The 22,395-nt window shown below is 35.0% G+C and overlaps 2 protein-coding genes across 4 annotated transcripts in view; one reads left to right on the top strand and one right to left on the bottom strand.

The window, feature by feature from the left end:
- stv (BAG domain-containing protein starvin) overlaps nucleotides 1-16,263 on the bottom strand; it is a 30,693-nt gene extending 14,430 nt beyond the window's left edge. The window contains exon 1 of one of the 3 annotated variants that reach the window (XM_069836065.1): nucleotides 15,981-16,263. In XM_069836065.1, the coding sequence (XP_069692166.1) occupies nucleotides 15,981-16,148 (168 nt within the window). In that variant the 5' untranslated portion in view covers nucleotides 16,149-16,263. Of the gene's footprint in view, nucleotides 1-2,393; nucleotides 2,699-11,661; nucleotides 11,788-15,980 lie in introns of those variants that run through there. The other 2 variants (XM_069836067.1, XM_069836066.1) reach the window with 2 other exon arrangements.
- A 115-nt stretch (nucleotides 16,264-16,378) lies between these two features.
- On the top strand, nucleotides 16,379-21,252 carry LOC138706579 (uncharacterized). Its single transcript, XM_069836064.1, has 2 exons — nucleotides 16,379-16,628; nucleotides 16,921-21,252. The coding sequence occupies exon 2, from the start codon at nucleotides 16,921-16,923 to the stop codon at nucleotides 19,168-19,170; it is 2,250 nt and encodes a 749-aa protein (XP_069692165.1). The 5' UTR covers nucleotides 16,379-16,628; the 3' UTR covers nucleotides 19,171-21,252.
- Nucleotides 21,253-22,395: the final 1,143 nt, after the last annotated feature.

Raw genomic sequence — 22,395 nt, 5'->3', positions numbered from 1 at the left:
AAATAAATTTAAAATAACACAAAAGTGCCAGTATTCATAACTGAAAAGTATTTTACCGCTGTCAAACAAAAAACAAGAAGAAAATAATTTGTTCTAGTCTTATTTTTTTGTGACACGTATCAAGTACTGCCGACATTTTAAAGACAAAAATTTAAACAGGCTGAATCCATTAATTTTAGCAACCAATTTAATTTAATTTAATTTATTGGTCTGACCCAATATTTTGGGTTTGCCCTGCGACACAGAATAGCTCACAATAAAATTTAAAATTGAAAAATTATATAAATAGGATTCAGACAAAAGTGATTAAGACATAAGAAAAAAATAGAATCAAGTATAATTTAAACTGAATTTACACCACAAAGATGCCGACGAAATATGGCTACAGAAAATTTCATTATGGTGGTGATGATGGCATCTTGAAGATGTATTGTTCCAGCTTGTATTTTTCCCTCCACTTCGTAGATTTTTTTTCTCTTCGTTCACTTCAGATGGTTGAGTGGCTGAATTTCAAATCTGATCGTAGTATCAATTATTTCGGTTGTTTATTCCTATTTATAGCTATGATAACGATCCTACGATTGCTCCCACCATCAGCAATACAGTGAACTTCCTCGTGAACGTCTAGATTTTTGGATCGAAGTGCATCTGCCATCATAGAACGTAACGTTTTAAAGTTCAACATGATGCTTGTTAAGGAAGATATGCAGGCTTGAGACTTAAGTTTTAACATACCTTTTTGCAAGATCGTGTTTTTGTTGTATTTACAGCTATTGTTGTTAAGCCTTGAAAGGTATAATTCCCAAACAAACTTGTTACTAGGGAAACCATTCTTCATAACATAAAACTATACTGAAATAGACTCATTACATACACTTATTATTACTTAGTTACCATTACAGTGCAGTTTTGTGAAGGCTTTGGAATAATATTGCTCTAAATTTTCAAAGCAAAATATATTGTATTTGCAATTTAAAAAATTTGATCATGCAAAAAATGTTGTACAGTACAGGTTTGTGAAGTGCACTACAAAATATAAAACTCGCTCTGCTCGTTTTTCATACTTTTTCTCGATTATGTAAAAAGTACTTCTCAACCTCGTATCGTAATATACTATTATATGTATATTTTTTCTCTGCTAACAAACACACTATATCTTCAAATTGAAGACGACCCTATAATCGGGGCAAAAAGCAAACAGGAAACTGGTACAACGCATCCATGATACCCCCTCCCATACTGTATATCTTTAATATAGGAATCCATATGGCTAATGTCAAGTCAAAGCCTTCACGCATGGCACAATGACCTAAACCTAATTAACATTGAAATACATTTTAAGCATTTTCGGAAAGTGTAGTTTTATCGTGTCGAATAAAAGAAAACTAAAAATTTTACAAATAAAGAAAAGCAGCTGTACTCCATGTAAGAGAAAAGCACTTCTTGAAAATGAATTTTTTTTTTAGTATTTAGTATTTATTTATTTAACCTGGTAGAGATAAGGCCGTCAGGCCTTCTCTGCCCCTCTACCAGGGGATTACGACTATAATATGAACAATAAAATTACAATTAATATTAAATTTACAATTACAATAAAAATTAAATTACGACAAGATTACCTGATTAATGAAAGCTAGACTTTTATCATAGAAGTTAAAAACAAAAAATATTTTTGTATTTACTGAATTACAAATTAAACCTAGAATAACAAAATTCTATAGGGAAGAAATTACCGGATATTGAAATATTTTGTGATATATTAAGAGAACTATTTACAAGAAACCATGTCTGAACAAGTCTCAATTACTGACCAAGTGCCTAGTAAGTTTGCGTTTGAATTGAGTTTTATTTCGACAGTCCCTGTTGCTAGCAGGTAACGAATTCCAGAGTCTTGGCAGGACTATTGTGAAAAAGGATGAGTATGAGGAGGCTACAGAAAAAATGGAAAAGGTTTATTACCGAGAGGGTCGTAGTGATTATCGTAGATGTCTCTGTAGGCCTATTTTGGTCTCATCTATTGGTCTTTAATAAGGCTTCCTTTGAAATCTACTGCAGTGGTTAGAGCACAAGAAAGAACTGTTACAGAATTAACACGATCCCTAACTATTTACCTACAGAGAAAAAACTGAACAAAATTCATACATACAATACACATATTAAAAGCACTTACATGTATACCTTAGTACTACTAAATTTAAGACCGTGATGCTAGTCGTGTTTACATAAAATCGCTTGAATTTACAAAGAAAACAAACAAGACGCACAACATTGTTAAGTAGCGCTCGCCAGCCATATTAACAGCAAATTCTAGAAGTTTAAAACGTCAAACAAAACCAGATCGAGGTCTGAAAACGCTATATACTGTTCCTGAAGCAAGTATATTCATAACATACCGGAAAACCACTATCCTGAGCAGCGAACTGAAAATAATCCGGCACAGTATCCATCATCACTGGTGGTTCCATAATGATGTCACTTCACTGCACTGTTGTTTAATTCACTTAAGTCTTCACACTGATCCTTCTCACAACGAGTCTGTTTGCAACTGATGCTGCATTCACAGCTAGGATTCCTTTAAATACGTATTGGAAACTCTTATGGGCGTTTAGTCAAGGTCTGTCCGACGCACGTAATCTTTCGAGAAAGAAAGAAAAAAAACATGAAGCTGCCTAGCAAACACCATCCTACGCGAAATCTTTCATCACGAATGAAAATCTCTCTAGAGGTCCACAAACCTCGCACAGGGATGCTGACTCATTCGACAGCCATTTCTGGAGAGTGAGCAAGTCAACAAACAGCTGATCGGTCTAGACTACTCTGCACCACAAGACTTGACATCGCATACTGATGCTGGCGATTTATCATGTGCCATATTCTGCATGTCCTAAGTTTATTTCACGACGCTCAATCGACTAATGACGTGCATAGATCCATTATTTAAATTGCCCATAGCTAATACGGGAATTCTGAAACTAGATAATACAGCAAACGAAGAGATGAAAAAAAAAAAGTATATTCCATCACTTTATTAACCACAATTTTATAATCTGTGTGGAATTAAATTCACTTATTTGGCTAGAAGCTGTTGGCCGATTGTAATTAGGATGTCCCATAACGACGGTGCTATATTCAGACCCGGAAATTCATATTCTCGTAACGTTTTCAGACTGAAGTCTGACTCACAATAAACCGGGAAGGGAAACAACGAGAACTAGAACGGAAATAATGTTAAAATGTATTTAAATGCGAGCATTCACAATAATTCCGGCAGCCAATCGCGTTGCAGGTCGGCTACATTTAAACGTGTGCGTCTTATGACTCGCCGATTCATTTCTTAAGGCTTGATAAATACTTAATATAATCGCCCGCCATTTTAGCTCTTTCGTTGGCGTTCGCAGAAAGCACACGAAGACGTTATTTGCCGCTCAATTATTTGCTGAATTATATTGCGTTTGATTTATTATCATAGGAGCTACGACATGATAATGTTTAACGGTGTGGCAAATAGATTCCTCGTATGCAATCGGCAACGTAAGAACAAAAATGGCGAACGATACTACCTACCTAGACTTTATAGAGCCTTCACTTTCTAAAACGTAAGCAAAGAGGCGGAGTCACGCCGGAAATAACAGCGTCGGGACTAATAGTAAATAATGTTAAATACATTTTAACAATATTTCCGTTCTCGTTTCCGTTTATTGCGGATCAGTCTTAACGGTTAGCGCGTCTGGCAGCGATATCAGGTAGCCCGGGTTCGAATCCCGGTAGGGGCAAGTTACCTGGTTGAGGTTTCTTCCGGGGTTTTCCCTCAACCCAATACGAGCAAATGCTGGATAACTACTGTTAGCCAACCAGGAGATCAACCGTGAAAGTAATGTGCTTACTATTGCGTCATCTATTGGAGCGAAGTAGATATCGTTATAACGTCAGTTTAAAAACCATGCGCTCTCCTGCATATGTTATTTCCTATATGGAGGGATTAAAAGACCAGGAGATTAACAGTGATCTAATTTTGTAACTAGGGTAGTATAAGTGTGTGTGCAACAATGTTATTGTTTGTGCTGTGAGAGCGAGCCAATAGAGATACGAGTACCCACGTGTGTGACCTTATGACATCTTATGACAACATTCATTCACAGCATTAGGCCAACCCCGTTGCGTTTCATTCCGCAAAGACTTTCTCTTGGTTGGAGCACAGTATCGATGCTGGACTCATTTCACTGGCATTATAACCTTCATTCCATTCAGACGCTAAATAACCTTAGATATTGATACAGCGTCGTAAAATAACCCAATTAAAAAGAATGATTATATTCTCTCAATCTAACCTCTGATAAAAAAGCGTAGTATATTACTATGTAAAAATTTTACACGCAAGCAAAAAATATGCACATGCCAATCAGGAAGGCTACAGCAATTTGGATGGTATTTATCTGTTCATGTTAGTCAATCTAAAGGTATAAAAATGTGTACTTTCTCGCACCTGCCAAGATGGAAACAGGCTTGACATTAATTTTGTTGAAATGTCAGAATTTCAAAGATGACCTTTAAATAACAAAGAAGTCTACATTACTGCAGTTGCTATGTACTCGTACAGCATCCTTTGTTTACGGTGCAAAGCGCCAATTTCGCCAATATTAATGAGCCAGTGAAACGGTTGGGACAGAGAGAGTTATTGTTGCAATTTTTAGTTTATACAGTCTTGCTGTATTACACTGAATCGACTAATGACGTGCATAGATCCATTATTTAACATTGACCATTAGCTAATACGGGAATTCTGAAACTAGTTAATACAGCAAACGAAGAGATGAAAAAGAAATGTATATTCCATCACTTCATTAACCACAATTTTACAATCTGTCTGGAATTAAATTCACTTATTTGGCTAGAAGCTGTTAGCAGATTGTAATTAGAATGTCCCATAACGACGGTGCTATATTCAGACCCGGAAATTCATACTCTCGTAAAATGTATTTAAATGCGAGCATTCACAATAATTAGTAAATAATGTTAAATACATTTATTTTAACAATATTTCCGTTCTCGTTTCCGTTTACTGTGGATCAGCCTTAACGGTCTGGCAGCGATACCAGGTAGCCCGGGTTCGAATCACGGTAGGGGCAAATTACCTGGTTGAGGTTTCTTCCGGGGTTTTCCCTGAAACCAATACAAGCAAATGCTAGGTAACTATCGGTGCTGGACTCATTTCACTGGCATTATAACCTTCATTCCATCCCGACGCTAAATAACCTTAGCGTCGTAAAATAACCCAATTAAAAAGAATGATTATATTCTCTCAATCTAACCTCTGATAATAAAGCGTAGTATATTACTATTTAAAAATTTTACACGCAAGCAAAAAATATGCACATGCCAATCAGGAAGGCTAAAGCAATTTGGATGGTATTTATCTATCCATGTTAGTCAATCTAAAGGTGTAAAAATGTGTACTTTCTCGCACCTGCCAAGATGGAAACAGGCTTGACATTAATTTTGTTGAAATGTCAGAATTTCAAAGATGACCTTTAAATAACAAAGAAGTCTACATTACTGCAGTTGCTATGTACTCGTACAGCATCCTTTGTTTACGGTACAAAGCGCCAATTTCGCCAATATTAATGAGCCAGTGAAACGGTTGGGACAGAGAGAGTTATTGTAGCAATTTTTAGTTTATACAGCCTTACTGAGGTGGGTGAATCGTCCGTCTAGTTGCCAGTTTGTATGCGTCACTATTGTGTACTTTTAGAAGAGGAAGGGAATGGTTTCACACACAAACATTCTGAAACAAGAGGATTCTGTTACACTTCAGTTTTCAAACAAGTGTGTCGTGTGTGCATGAGAATCTAAAAAGACATAATTACTTTATAAACGTAATACAAACTAGAATTCACAATCACGACAGTACATCGTTCTTTAAAGTACACTTGTGAATGCTACCAATGCAGTTAAGTTCATGCTCATTCATTACTGTTCTCCAACCAGGATATTAACCGTGAAAGGAATGTGCTTACTATTAGGTCATCTATTGGAGCGAAATAGATAATATTACCGTTATAACGTCAATTTAAAAAACATGCGCTCTCCTGCATATGCTATTTCCTGTATGGAGCGATTAAAAGACCAGGGGCCGTATTCGTAGACATTCTTAGCGCGGGCTTCCAGTGGATGATTAGCGAACTAACGTTTTTCGTATTCATAAACCAGTGTTAGCGATATATACGATATGATATGAATCCTGTACAAGTAACCAGTCGATAGCCGGGGCTAGTTTAGCACGCTCGTAGCGCGGGCTAGCGAAATGTCTATGAATAGCACCCCAGGAGATTAACCGTGATCTAATTTTGTAACTAGGGTATTATAAATATGTGGGCTATTCCATCTCAAATCGACCGAAATATAGAGAAAAGTGACCTTGCAATTTTTAAATACAATGAAACTTTTTCTGTCCGTTGACAACTGTGATACAATGCTTTGTGCAAAATTTGAGGCATCAGAACTTCATAGTGTTTAAATTAAAAATATTTAAATTTATCGTATTTTTCATAAAATTAGCAAATTTAAACTGTTGTGGCTCCGAAACTCTTTCACCCAGTGATCAAAATCATGGTTTATTTTGATGCTGAGAAGTTAAAGTTTATATTGACATGTAAACAGTTTTTCTTACTTTTTATAAAAATGGAGAAATTTAGATTTTTCTTCATTAAGACGCCTTTGCCCACGAAAAAATATTTTTAAAATATATGGTTAGATTCCGCATTGAAAGTACAAATAAACACATTTTTTACTGGTGCACTGTTGATAAGAAAGTATTGAAAATAATCAAATAAAGGAAATAAATAGTACGCGCGTGAGCTAACCAGCTGACTGTGAGGCGGGAGCTAGCCTAGGCAAGCAAGGCCAGAAGACAAACACGTGATGTTTCGTCTGGTAGCGCATAGCTGGACTAGCTTTATCACAAGTTTTCATAAACACAGGAGTAAAATGACGCCCAACGTTCGCTTATCTTCATCTCTCGGCCAGTTCGTGCGGTACTGCGCCGTTCAACTCTAGGCGTGTGAATAATTTATTTAATACCCTCGAAACTTATTACCGAGCCACTAAGCAAACAATGCCGAATCCCTCTTAACAATGCAAGGTTTTTTCTCAATATTTTTTACATTTTTACAAATGGGCAAAAAGCCTAAAAGTAAGTAAAATCAGATTATCTGTCTCTTTGTGTACAATAAAAATAAGGATTACTTCTTAACAATCTACCAAATGTCAGCTTCAAAATGAGCTCCCGCTCAATGTTCTGCAGTAAATGGTTCCAGAGTTCTGAGCGCTGAAAGAGGGTTGTTTTTATAAAATACGCTAAATTTGTCGCTCAATAGTACGAAAACGTTTGACTTTCGATAGTATAATTTTGAAAATGCACTCTCCTCAGCACCTTGTATAAATTGGGAAAAAATTAGAGTATTGAAAAAATGCGAGGTTTTTTACTGATCGATTTCATATGGAATAGCCCAGTGTGTATCAGTGTTATCATTTGTGCTTTGAGAGTTAGCCAATGGAGATGCGTGCACCCACGTGTGTGACCTTATGACATCAGCATTCATTCATAGCATTACCCCGCTGCGTCTCATTCCCCTGAGACTTTCTCCTGGTTGGAGTACAGTACATGGCCAGAGCCCCGCTACAGTGAATATCTGGTGTTGGAGGTTAAGTTCTTAAAACTTCGAAAAACTTGCAATAGACCCTAATAATTTGTTGAACAATCGTCTCACTCAAATGGTCAACGTCGGCAAGGCAAAGAGTTACAATTCACTGTACCGCAAACATTGTCTCACTTTCAACACTGATCTATTGTGCCACAACATATGCGACATGCTTCTAAGGTGAAGATAAGTCCTGATATCTGACCTCGATCCTCTCCCTCCACTGTTCCAAATGACACTGTATTTGTATTATAACAATCATAACAATCAGCTAGGCGTTAAGAAAAACACAAGTAAAACAAACACGCGGTCAGCGTTAAGCATGAGTATCGAAGGGTTACCAATGTTAACCTTTTGAGTGGGACGATAATATAATCGTATAACAGTCCACCAACCTTAAAAACAAATCATTTGCAGCAAGCTTTAATATTCTTGAGTCTACTAAACACACACAAACATGCACTACTGACAGATCATATGTGAATATGCAGTGCCGGATTTAGGCCTATATTGTTATTGACTTGATTCTATACAATTTTATCTTCGTGAACTATTCCTGTTTTGTAATAATTGTATTGGTTTTGTAATTTTATTGAGTATCTGTTGAATTAAAATGAAATTATGGTTTATTTAACGACGCTCGCAACTGCAGAGGTTATAACAGCGTCGCCGGTGTGTCGGAATTTTGTCCAGCAGCAGTTCTTTTACATGCCAGCAAATCTACTGACATGAGCCTATCGCATTTAAACACACTTAAATGCCATCGACCTAACTCAAGCACAGAAGGCCAGCGTTATACCAACTATGCTACCGTATCTGTTGATGTTCAATTTAGTACAAAATAGTTACTCATAAATAGGAACCGCCCCCAAACACGAGCTTGCTCAAAAGGGGGTGTGCGCTACGTCAATAATATGTATTTATTTTGTATTTTATGTAGTAATAAATACTAAATACATTATACCAAGAAGTTGCAACTCAACACACACGAAAGAACATTCACCGGAAACCATGTGCAAAGGAAACTTAATATGATCCACGTGTAAAATTCAATGACGCACAGAAAAATAAGTTATTCGTCACAGAAAAATGTATTTCACTCTTTGTAACACCTAATACAGACTTAAAACAACATAAAAATTTACCAACGATTTACTATCTTCGTGGATGTATGCGTTAAATTATGGGGCCAATATTCTAGATTCCTGATAGACCTATACCAAATTAAATTTCTCAAAGTCTTCCAAAATGGTAAAACGGGTAGGAGGTCCTTTAATACTTCTCATGTCTGTTAATTCTCCGAGCGCAAGTAACAGACGCGTGTTCATTGCATTTCGTGCACAAGTTAAAAAAATTGTGTGGCAATTAATCTCAATTGCGTGACCGGTTCTGAAATGAGTTAAAATATACGAGTTTTACTGGAATACACTTTCAATTTCTCTAAGGCGGAGGGTTGCACATGGGATGTCAACCTGATCAAAATAGGAGTCGTGTTCATGCAGTATGTATCACCATCACCAGAATTAGACTTCTTAGATGCCTGTTTCAGCTTAAGGAATATAGAAAGTGTAAATGTGTTTGCAATTCTACAATTCTGGCGTCAAGTTCCCTAGCATATGCCGTATTAAATACACAGTAATGTTAATGGTAGGGCTGATGATTGTGCATAACCAAGCCTATATTCATACTGTTTTCAAGGTATTCCGTTTGTTTTGCCATTCTTTTATGTCGCAACTCTAAGATCCTAGCATATCACGTGGTAAATATCTGATAATTTGTTTGAAGATCTGTAACAATTAGTACAAATGACCCACAATAGTAATTCTGTCGAAGTAAAAGATTTCATGACCTATTATAACGGGAGGTTATTACGCTGTGCAACAGAGAGCGTATGAAATGCAAGGTAGACGCTGATAATAAGCTACCGGCGAACGCAGCGCGAGCAGCAGAGTGGAGTCCCGTAGTACAATAATCTCCCTGTATATTACATATGCATTTAAGCTGGAATTGCGAGTTTCGTTATAACTTACCTCACGTTTTAAATTATACTATCTTGATGGCCGAATTGTGTAGTATAAGAATAATGTTCCTTAAGTTTCAATGTATAGGTGGTTGACAGTAAGATGAAAAAGAATGAAGTGCGTAAGATTTGCCGATAATATGGCGTTGTTAGCAGAAAAGATCTTTGTTTAGTCAATTGTCCAAAGACGGATCTGGACCTCACAAGTGACACCACGAACACATCACTTATGTGGCAACTAGACCAGGAGATAATGGGATAGGGTGGCCAGTTCCTTTCCCCCTCCATTGCATACATCGCCGATTAGCTACATATTACACTAATCAAGCAGAAGAGATGGTACTAGGGTATAAGCTAAATGACTGCTGTAAGCAATATGGGATGAAGATAAATGCAAACAAGATGAAGACCATGGTTTTAGGAAGGAAAAAGAAGGTAAACGTGCGAATTCGAAATGAGGCAGTAGAATAAATTGAGAATTTCAAACACTTATTTATAGAGTGTACTATAAGTAGTGTGGTGCCGTGGTTTATCATGCCTAGGGTTCGCGTTACTGAATACGCGATGGTTCCAAGTCCTCAAGAGGGAAGATATATCATGAAATTCCGGCCAGTGTATGGGACCGGTGCCCACCTATCGTAATGCACTTGGGGAGCTACAATAGGTAGCAAAATCCGGTTATGATAACGGATAGGAGGAATCATCGTGATAACTACACAATACCTCCATTCTGGTTGGATGATCATCCACCTATGCTTCGGCATGTGACTGTGAGGCCAGCAGCCGGTTGGTCGGTCTGACACTTAAAGGGCTGTAGTGCCATGGACTGTAAGTAAAAACATGATCTACTGCCAGGATGTCAAAAGGAGAATAACAATGACAAAAGAAGTTTTTTTTAATATAAAAAAAGAACATCTGCGGATCTTTGGAAAAAAAGACCAAAGAAGATACTAGTGAAGTGCTTTGTGTGGAGTATGGTATTGTATGGGCAGAACATACGGACATTACGACGAATCGAAGAGAACTATGGATATGGAGAAAAAGGGACAGACAAAATAAAAAATTGAAAATGTGCTAGAATGAGTGCGTGAAGGAAGAATAATGCTGCAGCTGATCAGGAAGAGAAAAAGAGATCGACTAGGTCACTGTTTAAGAGGGAACTGCCTACTGAGGGATGCAATGTAAGAATAATTGTGAAAAGTTCGGAGCAGAAGATATATGATAGACAACAGTAATATATATGGATCTCATGCGGACACGAAAAGAAAGGAGGAAAGATTGAAGAATGCTGGGTTTGCAGTGAAGGACCTGCTTTTGGGCAGAAAACTATGAATGAATAAAATCAAGCCTTGAGGAAGTATTTCCAGTCGTACTATACTACAACTTCTACAAATTACGCAGAGCAGAATATCTGTCCTCATTTCTCCAGATCATTCGTGAAATCCGTATGTTCTTTCTTACTGGTGATTATAAAAATATAATTATTTTGTTCTCAATCAATTTTTTAACGTTATCATTTAAAATTATAAAGTTAAAAATTATCACAGGTTTCCAGTGCTAAATCAGCTTCCTTTAGATTAGATAACAGAATGCGTGTATAATATGCCGCATTTAGGATAATGAAATGGGAGATTGGAGTCTTAATACTTACCTATACCTATAACTGCTGCATTTACACAATTATTGTCTTATGCCTAATTCAAGTTTCTGTTTTGGTTGGCATGAAAGGAGTGGATAATGGAAGGAATATTGATGTGGCAGTTTGACGTACGATCTGGATGAACTGCAGATAGAAATGTTTGTGGGAGGGCAGATGTCTGTTCACACGTCAGTCTCAAAAACACACACAATGCAATTTTATTAAAACGACTGACGTCACAAAGCAAACGGTGAATAAAAATCTGGTCCAAAAAAACTACACATTCTTGCGGCAAGCAAACTTACCGCTCAGAATAAAGCAAATATCTCCAAGAAGATCTACTGCAGATCCGAAAGCTCAACTGTCTGGCCTTTCCAAATAAAGGTTTTAACGGCTAGCGTTAAGTAGGAAATTCATTACATACTTCGACCCTGAAATAATGGACATTCAAAATTACCTCCTCAAAATGTAGAACAACGTTGGACAATTAAACGCAAAGAGTCGCATGCATTCATTTATTTTCTACCTGCTTTCGAAAAATATTAGATCTGGGGTAAATATTTACGAGACTTATAGCAACAGCAACTTAGAAATAAATGTCACAGCAATTAAGTTTTTCTATTTATTGCTTTTGTTAGGGTTGCCAGACGTCCTGTGTCATGAATTGAGTTATATTTGTCCCGGAATGTAAAAATATAAAATTATTTTTAAAACTCGTTCATTTTTCAAGATCCTGTCCAACCTATGTTCAATTTCGTTGTCACTGCCTGGCGTCTCCTATCGGGCTCTACTGAAATAAGATAATGCTATAGTATGTATTAGGTATTATGCATTATCTTTATTCTTTACTTTCTTTGCAAATTGATTGATTATTGATAAGATTTAAACACTATTATCGGACATTTTTTCTGTATAGATCAGACTATAATACGATATTTTTTTTCAGACTTTATCAATAATTCAAAAGAAATTTCATTCATAATCTAGCAAAAATATAACAAATGGGCTCTATATAATTTAGCAGAAATACATAAAATCAGTTGTACTGCAAATTTAATTCAAATGTTTAGTGATGTCAAGGTACACTGTACCATCTCTCCTGGATTCCTGGTGAGAGAATTTGGCAACCCTAGCTGTGTTAAAACAACTCAAATTAGGCAACAAGGTTTAACATCGCAAGTTTATGGGCTTAGTGTCTTTGAATCAAAAGGCAACCAGCATGAAGCAAAATTAATACAGCAACGTCCTGTCATGTCTTTCCTAATATCGTTAAGAGAATGAAAATGGGAGGGAAATGTGAAATTAGGAATTCACATACCGTAATTTAATTAGCTCATTGTTTAGTATATTAACCAGGGGCGTATTTTGCGGACTACCCGGGCTACCGGCGGTAGCCCAAGGAAATTACAAAAGAAAAAGTTTATAATGTAATAATTTTGTATTACTAGTTTTACCATAGTAATTAAAATTAAAGTAATTGTTAGATATATTTTGTGTAATAATAGGGTCAGTGGTAGCCCAAACCCTTTAACCAGTATACGCCACTGATATTAACACTTATTACTAATAACTTAATAAAGCTTAAATACTACAAAACACCTTATTCATGCTTCATGACAATGCCGAATAACTATGAATGCACAATTTTATTAACTATGATTAACTAGTAACTGTAAACTTAATAAAAATCCACATCCCCCAGTTGTAACACTTCTGCTGATTCTATAAACGTGTAAGAATTTCTCGCGTTTGGTATTAAACGTTTTGATATTAACTGCCGTAACATCGGAATGTTCAAACATGGATTTCAACTAAACGCTTACTCGAAAAATTCCAAAACCTAAATCCTTATAAAACTGAAATACAGTACCAATGGATGGACAATTAATTGAAACTGACGACAGGATTGGCAGTTTGGATGTTCATAGCCATTAACTACAGGTTTGTCTTTCAATTTAAGTTACGCCTTATTAGAGTTTTGCGCGCAATTACTTATTTCTAGGAGATTAGATAGGCCTATTATACTGAATTTGTGGTCAATTAGTGTATTACACTAATCTATCGACACGGAAGTTCATCTCACACTAAAACCTATCTTCCCCCTTTATATCCATTGGTAGTGATATAGCCATGGCACATAAGGTCACAAGACAGGTCTTGCCTCTACCATACTAGATAAAGCCAGAAAATGCCAGGATGCGCTAAAAAAAACATGGCATTCATTAACATACAAATACCGTTATTCTGAGACCAAACTGAAAAATCATAGTCCTAGTGAAACTTAAAATTCATCCTACGAAGAGAATAAAATTATAGCAAATAGTTGTGAGTAAATTTAATTCATCGTACGTATTCTGAATACAGTATATCGATTTACCAGGTATAGGGTATCTCTTTTGTTTGAAAAACTCTTCACGAGGCTATAATCTACAGGATTAAATTATTTTTTTTTTGTTCCACACAAGAGGAAGTCTTCCGAGAACAGACAACTGTAATGAAATGTATTTTAAGATCAAGGGCACGTGATAACTGCCAGAACTATTGTCTTGCAAAGCATTCTTACGCAATTCCTAGAATAGAAACCTTTAATGTATTTGTATCACACCACTACCCATTTCGATCTTCCCTGCAATAGCCTACACACTGTTCACAATATACTGTATAAAACACATTTCTGCATTCGACAAATGTAGCATCAATCTAAGTCTTGTACAATACAATTTTCTCCTCTACATCTGTTTGGTCTGTAGCTTTCAAAATCTTGAATTTTATATTCCAAAAGTTTTGAGAAGTTCTAGAAAACCTTAGGAGTACTGACTGATATGTACATGTACAGACTATGCGTGAAAATAATTACGTGTTAATGCTAAAATTATGAAAAATATCTCTACTACCGTTACAAAAACGCCAGTGACTCGCGTTTTTTCATACGTTCTTACATGTCTATAAGTTAATACTGTAGACTTAATTTTGTTGCAACTCAAACAGTTATTTCACTAGTAACTAATATACGATTTGTGTAGCATTTAAGATATATACAGTAAAGCCTATCCTAAGATGACATTAACAATATAGGTCATGCTCTACTTCCAACATTGTTGACCTATCTGGCAGAGTTTTCCCTTTCCTACCTTCATGAGCACTTTTAGTAATACTAGCCTATGTATTGCCAGGACAGATAGTAAGTAAATTCATGATGCAAGTAACTCCAAATATAAATAGACTCTACCCATTCTGTAAGAAGTTCACATTAACCTGTTTTTTTATATAGTTACAGCCTATATTTTCATTAACAAATTCCACATCTATGTGAAAAATTCATTACTATGAAACAGTGGAAGGAAGGGGGAGAAGAAAATTTATCATCTTCTACATACTGATCTAAACTACAATTTAGTTATTTATAGACTTGATGTTACAGTAACTTATTCTAGCAAGTCAATAATAGACAAACACTGTACCCCAATTATAATATTTATAGGCCTATAGGGACCCGGCCTATACATCCATCTAGACCCTACTTACGAATTCCTGTTAGTTCAACATTTATGGGGTATTTAGGCAAATTTTTACGCAGTTGATAAAAAATTTAGGCAATTCAATTGTAAAATATGCCGAAATCGAAGAATAGGTCCCAATGATCATAATGACTTGCCGCTTTAGACTACTTTAAGATGTAATAAATGTCTGCTAAACTAGCACTGAGGTAGTTCCTTTCGTACTCACTCGCTTATACATTGCATATATGAATCTGTTGCAGGTTAGGTTTGGTTAGTTTAGGCTTTTGTTATGCCTTGCATATACTATCAACTACATCTCCACAAAAAATCCCTTTTAAATTCAACGATTTTCATTTCCGAATTCACCGAAACTACCTCAGCGCTAGGTCCTTCTTAATTGCAAAGTACAATTTCGAAAAAATATGAATAAACATGTGTAGTCTACATGTACTGTATATGTTGCATGCAAAACAATTCTCATGCTTCGGTGATAAACCGAAGTGGAAATGCAGAAAACCACATTTAATTCAAATATGTACAGTATGCTGCTTCTAAATCAGAAGTTTGTTATTTCAGTTTTGAACTTGGCAAACTGCCATAAACAACATAGCACAGTTCAATAACTCATCTCCCACATACCTTCTGTATATTGAGTGGCAACGCAAGGCATTGGAATCACTTTTCATTGAATTAATAAATGTAAAGTAATTCGAGTATAAACGAATCTTTAAGATACAAAATTAAAGGGCATAAATAAACCTTTAATATCTTAGGACACTATTATAACGAAGATGTCAACTGTAAAACACAAAGGAGAAATTTCCATTAAATAATTGTAAGAATATAATATAATAAAAATGTACAACGTAATCTTATCTTAGCCAGATTGTACATTATAATACTTGTTACAGATTTAGGATTTTTCAGAAAGTGATTCGTGACTAGGGTCAACAATTTTTATACATTCATTAATAAGTTAATATTTTTATTTATTACACATAAAAAATATACCACAGTAGTTGTTGATAGGCTGTATGGGATATACTAAACTTACCCCAAACAAAAACTTACGAACTAACATTATTAACGAACCATTACATCGTACACACATCTGTTCCACTTACCCTAGAAAATGGGCCAGTCATCGGTGTTGATCCCCAACTCGGATTTGTATCAAAGAACATTTTTCTATCTTGGTCGAAATGTTCTCTAAACTCGTTCAAAATTTCATCGCCCGACTTACCACGTATTCTATCACTTAACCTCGGTTTATCACGGAACGAAAATGACATAATAACGCAAAATGATCCGACACACAGTTATATACAACACAGACTGAACACTAGACTCTACGAGAACATTCTCCAATGGCTGTACTTTTCGAGCCAATGAGAAATAGGCTTTCATTTATCTACATTTCTAGCCAATAGCAAATAGCGTTGCAAACAATGCATTCGAGAACAGTCTTGAGTAGTCTTCATTGGAATAGAATATGCGAGAAGCAACGAGGGAAAGATTCTCAGTGAATATATCATGAGCTCTTAAAATATGGTCACGACTAGAGCAGAACTGACCAATGAATCGATTGATCGATAACGGCTACAAATGTTTGTAAACGGTTACGTTAGATTCTAGAATGCATGGGTGAAGAGCTGAAGACAGAGAGCGAGAAACAAAAATATAGTCGAGAAAAATAAATGATGGCGAAGTTGCTTATGAAGTTCTCGTAAATTCATGATTCTGTTGCAGAGTTATTACTGCATATCTTCGAGGTATTCTCATAACAAATATAGTTTCATACACTTGTAGTGTTACAAATGCGTAAAATAAATTATTTAATTGGGTAACTTATTATATACTACTGGAACATTATGTGTAAGGTTATAAAATATGGAAGTCTCAAGTCACCTTTCAGTGACATTTTATAATTTATTCAATGAATTAGTTTAAAATGGTCGTGCTATATTCTTTAATTTGCGTAATATATTTTATGTCGGGTAGTGATAATAGTTATATTCGATTTATTTTGCGTTTGAAATGTCACAATGTATTTTGATGTTGTAGATGGCACCATCCACTGTTGATGTAACACACAAATTGGTCTGTTGTGTGTGTGATGAAAATTTAGAAACAGTCAGTACTCTTCATTATCATCAGATGTGCTACCATACAACAGAAGAGCTTTCACTGGCCCTTATAACTTTGAAAGGACTTCAGTTAATAGTGGACGATTTACAGGATTCAATTGGTAATGAAGATGTAGTGCTTCGTACAGGACTGGCGAAATATCCACATTTCCTTCTGAATCAAAGCAATAGTCATGCAGACAGTGATTCAGAATCCACAGACACAGCTGAATCATCAAAGTTACAAGGTGCAATAACAACATTGAGCGGTGAGAACGTTGCAGTGCCTGTGATAAAATTTTCTCAAAGAATAGATGAGAGTCATAAAAACACTGCTGAAGAAAACTGTATTAGTGTAAAAAGTGACGAAAATTTTTCAGAAGAAATACTGAATGATATTAATGTAACTCCTTTGAAAACTGGAAGAATACAAAAAACAAAATTAACCATGACGAAGAGAGAGAGGGAGGTTTGTAGGCCTATTACACTAAATATAGGACCAGTTGAAACTAAATGTAATCAGAACTTCAGGAGGAAGTTATTTTCTGTCCCAAATACAGAATGTTCGAATCAAAAAGTTGAAAAATTGATATCTGATAACACCATCTGTTGTTATGTAAATAACTCGGAAACAAGCGCTGATATTGACACAAATTCGTTGCCTCTGTTGATTGATGATGTGAGGAGTTGTGTTGGTGAAATAAAAGATGAATCTAGTGAGGAATATTCTGCTTTTATGAAAAGTGAAACAAGTGGACCAATGGTAGAATCTCAAAATACTTTCGATATGGACTGTACAAATGAAAGTGACAATTTGTTAACAAATTCTGACAATGAAACTAGTTGTAAGAAATATATTTCTGTTCACAAATTGAATTCCTGCTCACCTCAATCTTCTGCCGATAGTGTTCTTTCTCCAGGTAATTCCCCTGAACCTAAAAGTTACATCAAAGCAATAATTTCAAGATTACCAGACATAATAACTCCGATTGCCGACAATAATCCTGGAACAGAATCTCAAGGAAGGAGAACCAGTAGGAAAAAGCAGAGAACACCACGACGGTTTGTAAATGATAATTATGTCCTTCCATCCCCTGTTTCACAGCATCATCGTAATAGCGTTCTTTATGATTATAGAAACGAAGAGCGAAATAATAATTCTAGCAAAGAGAGTGTGCAGTTCGAAGATTTTTTTGTTCCTACAGTAAAGTTTGAGAGTGGTATAGATGCGGAATGTGTTACTGATCCGTTAAGTATATCGGAGAAACAAATTCAGACAGCGTCTCCGAAGCCATCTGATGACGACTCTGGGATCCAGGTGGAGACAAAAGGAAAGAAACCTAAAAGGAATATTCTAGATCAGTGTATAAATAAACAAACGCAAACAGGACTGCTTAGTGTAACAACGAAGCGATTAGCATCCTATCGTAAACCATCTACCAAGAAGCATCAAAAGGAATCAGATCTGAACAACAAAGTAAACGTAACACCAAAGCGTAAAATTTCTTCAGCTGTTAGCACCACTCCAAAGACCAATTCCTTGCCTTCATTAAATATTCCAACCTCCAGCAATTCAGACAAAGTAAGAGTTGAAGTCCAAGGGAAGGTAAAAAATTGTAATAAAAGTCTTATGAAGATATATCCAAGAGGGATGACTGATCGAAGATTCTTCTGTGAACCCTGTGGCAAGGGTTATAAGAAGAAATCTCATCTAGAACGGCATGTCAGAGTTCATACTGGGGAACGCCCATTCCAGTGCCCACATTGTGATAAGAGTTTTGCAGTTCGTTCAATTTTGAAACAGCATGTTCGAACGCATACAGGGGAGAAGCCTTATGCCTGTACTATATGTCACCAGCGTTTTCCACAGAAATCAGGTCTAATGACTCATACAATGCTACACACAGGCAAGCCGTTTAAATGTGATCGTTGTGATAAAGCTTTCGTCTCCAATCACAAGCTGCTTCAACATCTGAAAAGTCATGACGGACCCCGGAAATATACGTGTTCCACATGTGGTACAGAGTTCTTCACTGAAGGTGCAATGTTGCAACATGAGAAATCTCATAATCGTATGGCTCCGCACTTATGCATGATATGTGGTGAGCAATTCCAGCAAGAAACCCTTCTAAAGTTTCATCTGGATGAGCACTTACAGAAGTTCAATAGCATAGATGCTCCTGTTTAAGAAACAAGCTATTTTCTGCAACAGAATGTTAAGCTATCAAAAAATATCTAAAATCATATTTCTTTCAAAGTTCCTGAATATATAATCGGCAGGGTCTTCTGTTAAGAGGGATGTGCAATTGAGAAATGATGCTGACTGAATTGTATGCTTTATTTTGCTACAGATGTTTTTTTCTTGTTTAAAATTACTGTAAATTATCCAAACAGACTTTTATAAGTTTAACAAATTGTTGAAAATAAGGTTTTAATATAGTATAGTTCTTTCTTCCTGGCCACATCTGTGTCATACATGGTGACAAAGGACATGAAGAAATAATCGTACTATAAATGAAAAAATATTAATACACTTTATTTTGATATGGAGAATGTGATATGGAAGCTGTTACAATAGGCCTATATGTAAGCCTATTTAATAATTTCACAGAAATTTCAAAATATAATCAAACTGAATTTGATGGTCATATTTTTGCATAACTTTGTTCTGAAAGACTTATACGGTCATCGTTAATTGAAATATTAACATTATGTGATATAACTCTACTGGAAATACCCATTTTTGCCTTTCAATTCACTGAAAAAGGCAATTTTATGTGCATTAATTTGCTGATCTAAAGAAAATATTAAATGCATATCGAAATTACATTTTTACTATGATAAATGTTCATATTTACATTGTTATTGCACAGTCCTTAAAGATTGATTGGAAATGTCTGAATGATCATTAGGTCTTCTTTAATTTTTAGCACATTGTATGTATAATATCTTACTCATATTTAGATTACAAAAGCAAGATTTATTAGGTATAACGAGATAAACTCTGATGAAATTGGTATCTAGGTAATAATTTCACTTTAAATTTTTTTTTTTTTACATTAAAGCTTATCTTCTTGGTCCAATTTAATATAATGTAATATATAGCTACTGACAGTTTGTAAATTAAGACATTGTTCTTAATGTTACAAGTGCCCTTCTTCCCCTAATAAATTGTGTATGTATAACGAGTTTCCATTTTGGGATTTGTAAAAATTGTCATAGTTCTATTTTATACACATATAGATCATATTTATATATGATACACTTATTCCATAAAATTCAATAGCCTTGTTATGTATAATTACTGGATGATAATGTGCTAATTATGTTACAATCTATATTTTAGATATTTAAAATTGAATGACTGAGGAAATATTTATATATAAAGGACTATAAGCTTATACAAAATACTGTCTCACATTTTTCCAAAAAATTCACTCTACAAAAATTAAACTTTCATTCATAGTGAGTTTTGTATATTGCTGTAACTTTTTTTTTTTTTTTTTTTTTTTTTCAGTTTTGGGGTGAATAACCTTCGTGGAACAATTATTGTAGATCTGGAACATTTGACATTTCTAATGTAATAATTATTGTAGTTGGAGTTAGTATATTTTGTAATTAAATATGGGACGCAAATCAGTTTTATATACTACCAAGACTTTTTACTGTATATTGATATAATATAACATTCATAATATTCTTGAACAAGAATTGCATAGATAATAAGGTACAGTACCTCAATTGAGAAAACAAGATGATCACAAGCCTATCAGTTGTATTTATTGTTCACCAAAAAGTACTTACGAACAATACAGAATATCTGTGTATTTAATTTAAATTGATTCTCTTAAAGACATTTTATTTTATATTGCATAATTAAATTCTTATTACACAATGTGAAGTGACTGTAAAAAGAAGCATTCCTTTACCACTTAAAGTTTTGGATGTTTGTTTCTTAGAATTTCAAAACTAATTTCTCTTTATAATGTCAGAAATTATAGATTTTATATTTTATTTTTATAATTTATGTATATTCTTAAATCTGTTATAAAGTTGAAGAAATGTTAAAAGTGTCTGATTAAATTTATTAATTTGTTGAATATGATAGGTAATCTATGTCGAACAATATTTCATAAATTGTGTTGAAATAGACTGCACATCACAAAAATGTATGTGAAAACAGTTATATGGACCATTAATTGCTTAATTTTTTAAGAAGAGATTTATTTTGAATTGTAGTTGATTGTAAATAGACAAAGAGTTAAATGTTTTTCGTTTTATTATTTCTGTTAAGAGAAAATTTCCTTTTCTTGGAGGAGAAAAACAGGAGGCAAGCTAATTATTAAGAAAGTAATTTAATTGTGGGCCAAATTAATACATTTTATTGTACAATTTCCGAAATTTGCAAGACAATAACTTCACTGTATTTTGGAGCTGTTATTGCCAGTGGCAAATCCAGAGTAATTAACTACACTTACGTCGATTGTCGTCATCAATGTTCCTATCTGGTCTAATATTATTTTATAGCATGAAGTTATGTACGCTTTCCTGCTTTATTGCGTCCAAAATGATTTTACTGGCAAGGAAAAATTGTGTTATTAATTCTGCCTGTATTTTCAGACTGACCTCACAGTATTGAGAGAAATTACTGAAAAAGAGTTGACTATAGTTGAATTAAAGTATAGAGAGATCAGATGAGGTGTGGACAGAAGCAGCAGGGTTTTCACTGTGTGCGGCGGGAACAGACATTGTAGAGTCAGAGTGATATAACCATACAAGTTTCCATAACTATGTTAAAAAGTGTCTTACTTGCCAACTTTATTAATTGAGGTGCTGAAACTGGTCACCTTCGCTGTCTACACATTTTTGACACTTCTTTATGAAGTGTCGTCTGAGAAAAATATTAGATGTGGGTCTATTAGTCCATTATTATTCAACATCCACTCTCAAAATACGTGTTTACGTGCAGGATCACATGGCTGAAGAGCATGTTTATAGTTATTTTATACGGCTTCAAATTAAACAATTTAATAGCTTTTCGCACAGAGCCATAAGAAATTTGTACTTGTTGTGAAATGAGCCTAAGTGATTTTCTAGGAGACTGTTTCAGTCTAGTGTTTCTTCTGTGAGAACCTTACGCTGTCTGTTTTGTTTCTTAGACTGAACACTTCCTGTTGCCTGAAATTTATTATAAAGATCATGGATTATTGTATGTGATAGAATTTTTACACCCAGGAATTTTTTTTTTTGAGAGGCATGTTGGTCCGACAAGTTAACAAGTAAATGAAGAAGATATCAAAGGTCCTTCAATAACTGTCTATTTTTTAAACCTAATGCATAATACAAAAGATTACATTAGGTTATACACATAAAACACATATACGACTAGCGCTTTCGCTATTAAGATAGCATC

Source organism: Periplaneta americana, chromosome 9 (assembly GCF_040183065.1).
Source record: "Periplaneta americana isolate PAMFEO1 chromosome 9, P.americana_PAMFEO1_priV1, whole genome shotgun sequence".
Classification (NCBI taxonomy): domain Eukaryota; kingdom Metazoa; phylum Arthropoda; class Insecta; order Blattodea; family Blattidae; genus Periplaneta; species Periplaneta americana.
The sequence above is the reverse complement of the archived record's forward strand: the minus strand, read 5'-3'. Positions and strand labels throughout refer to the sequence as shown.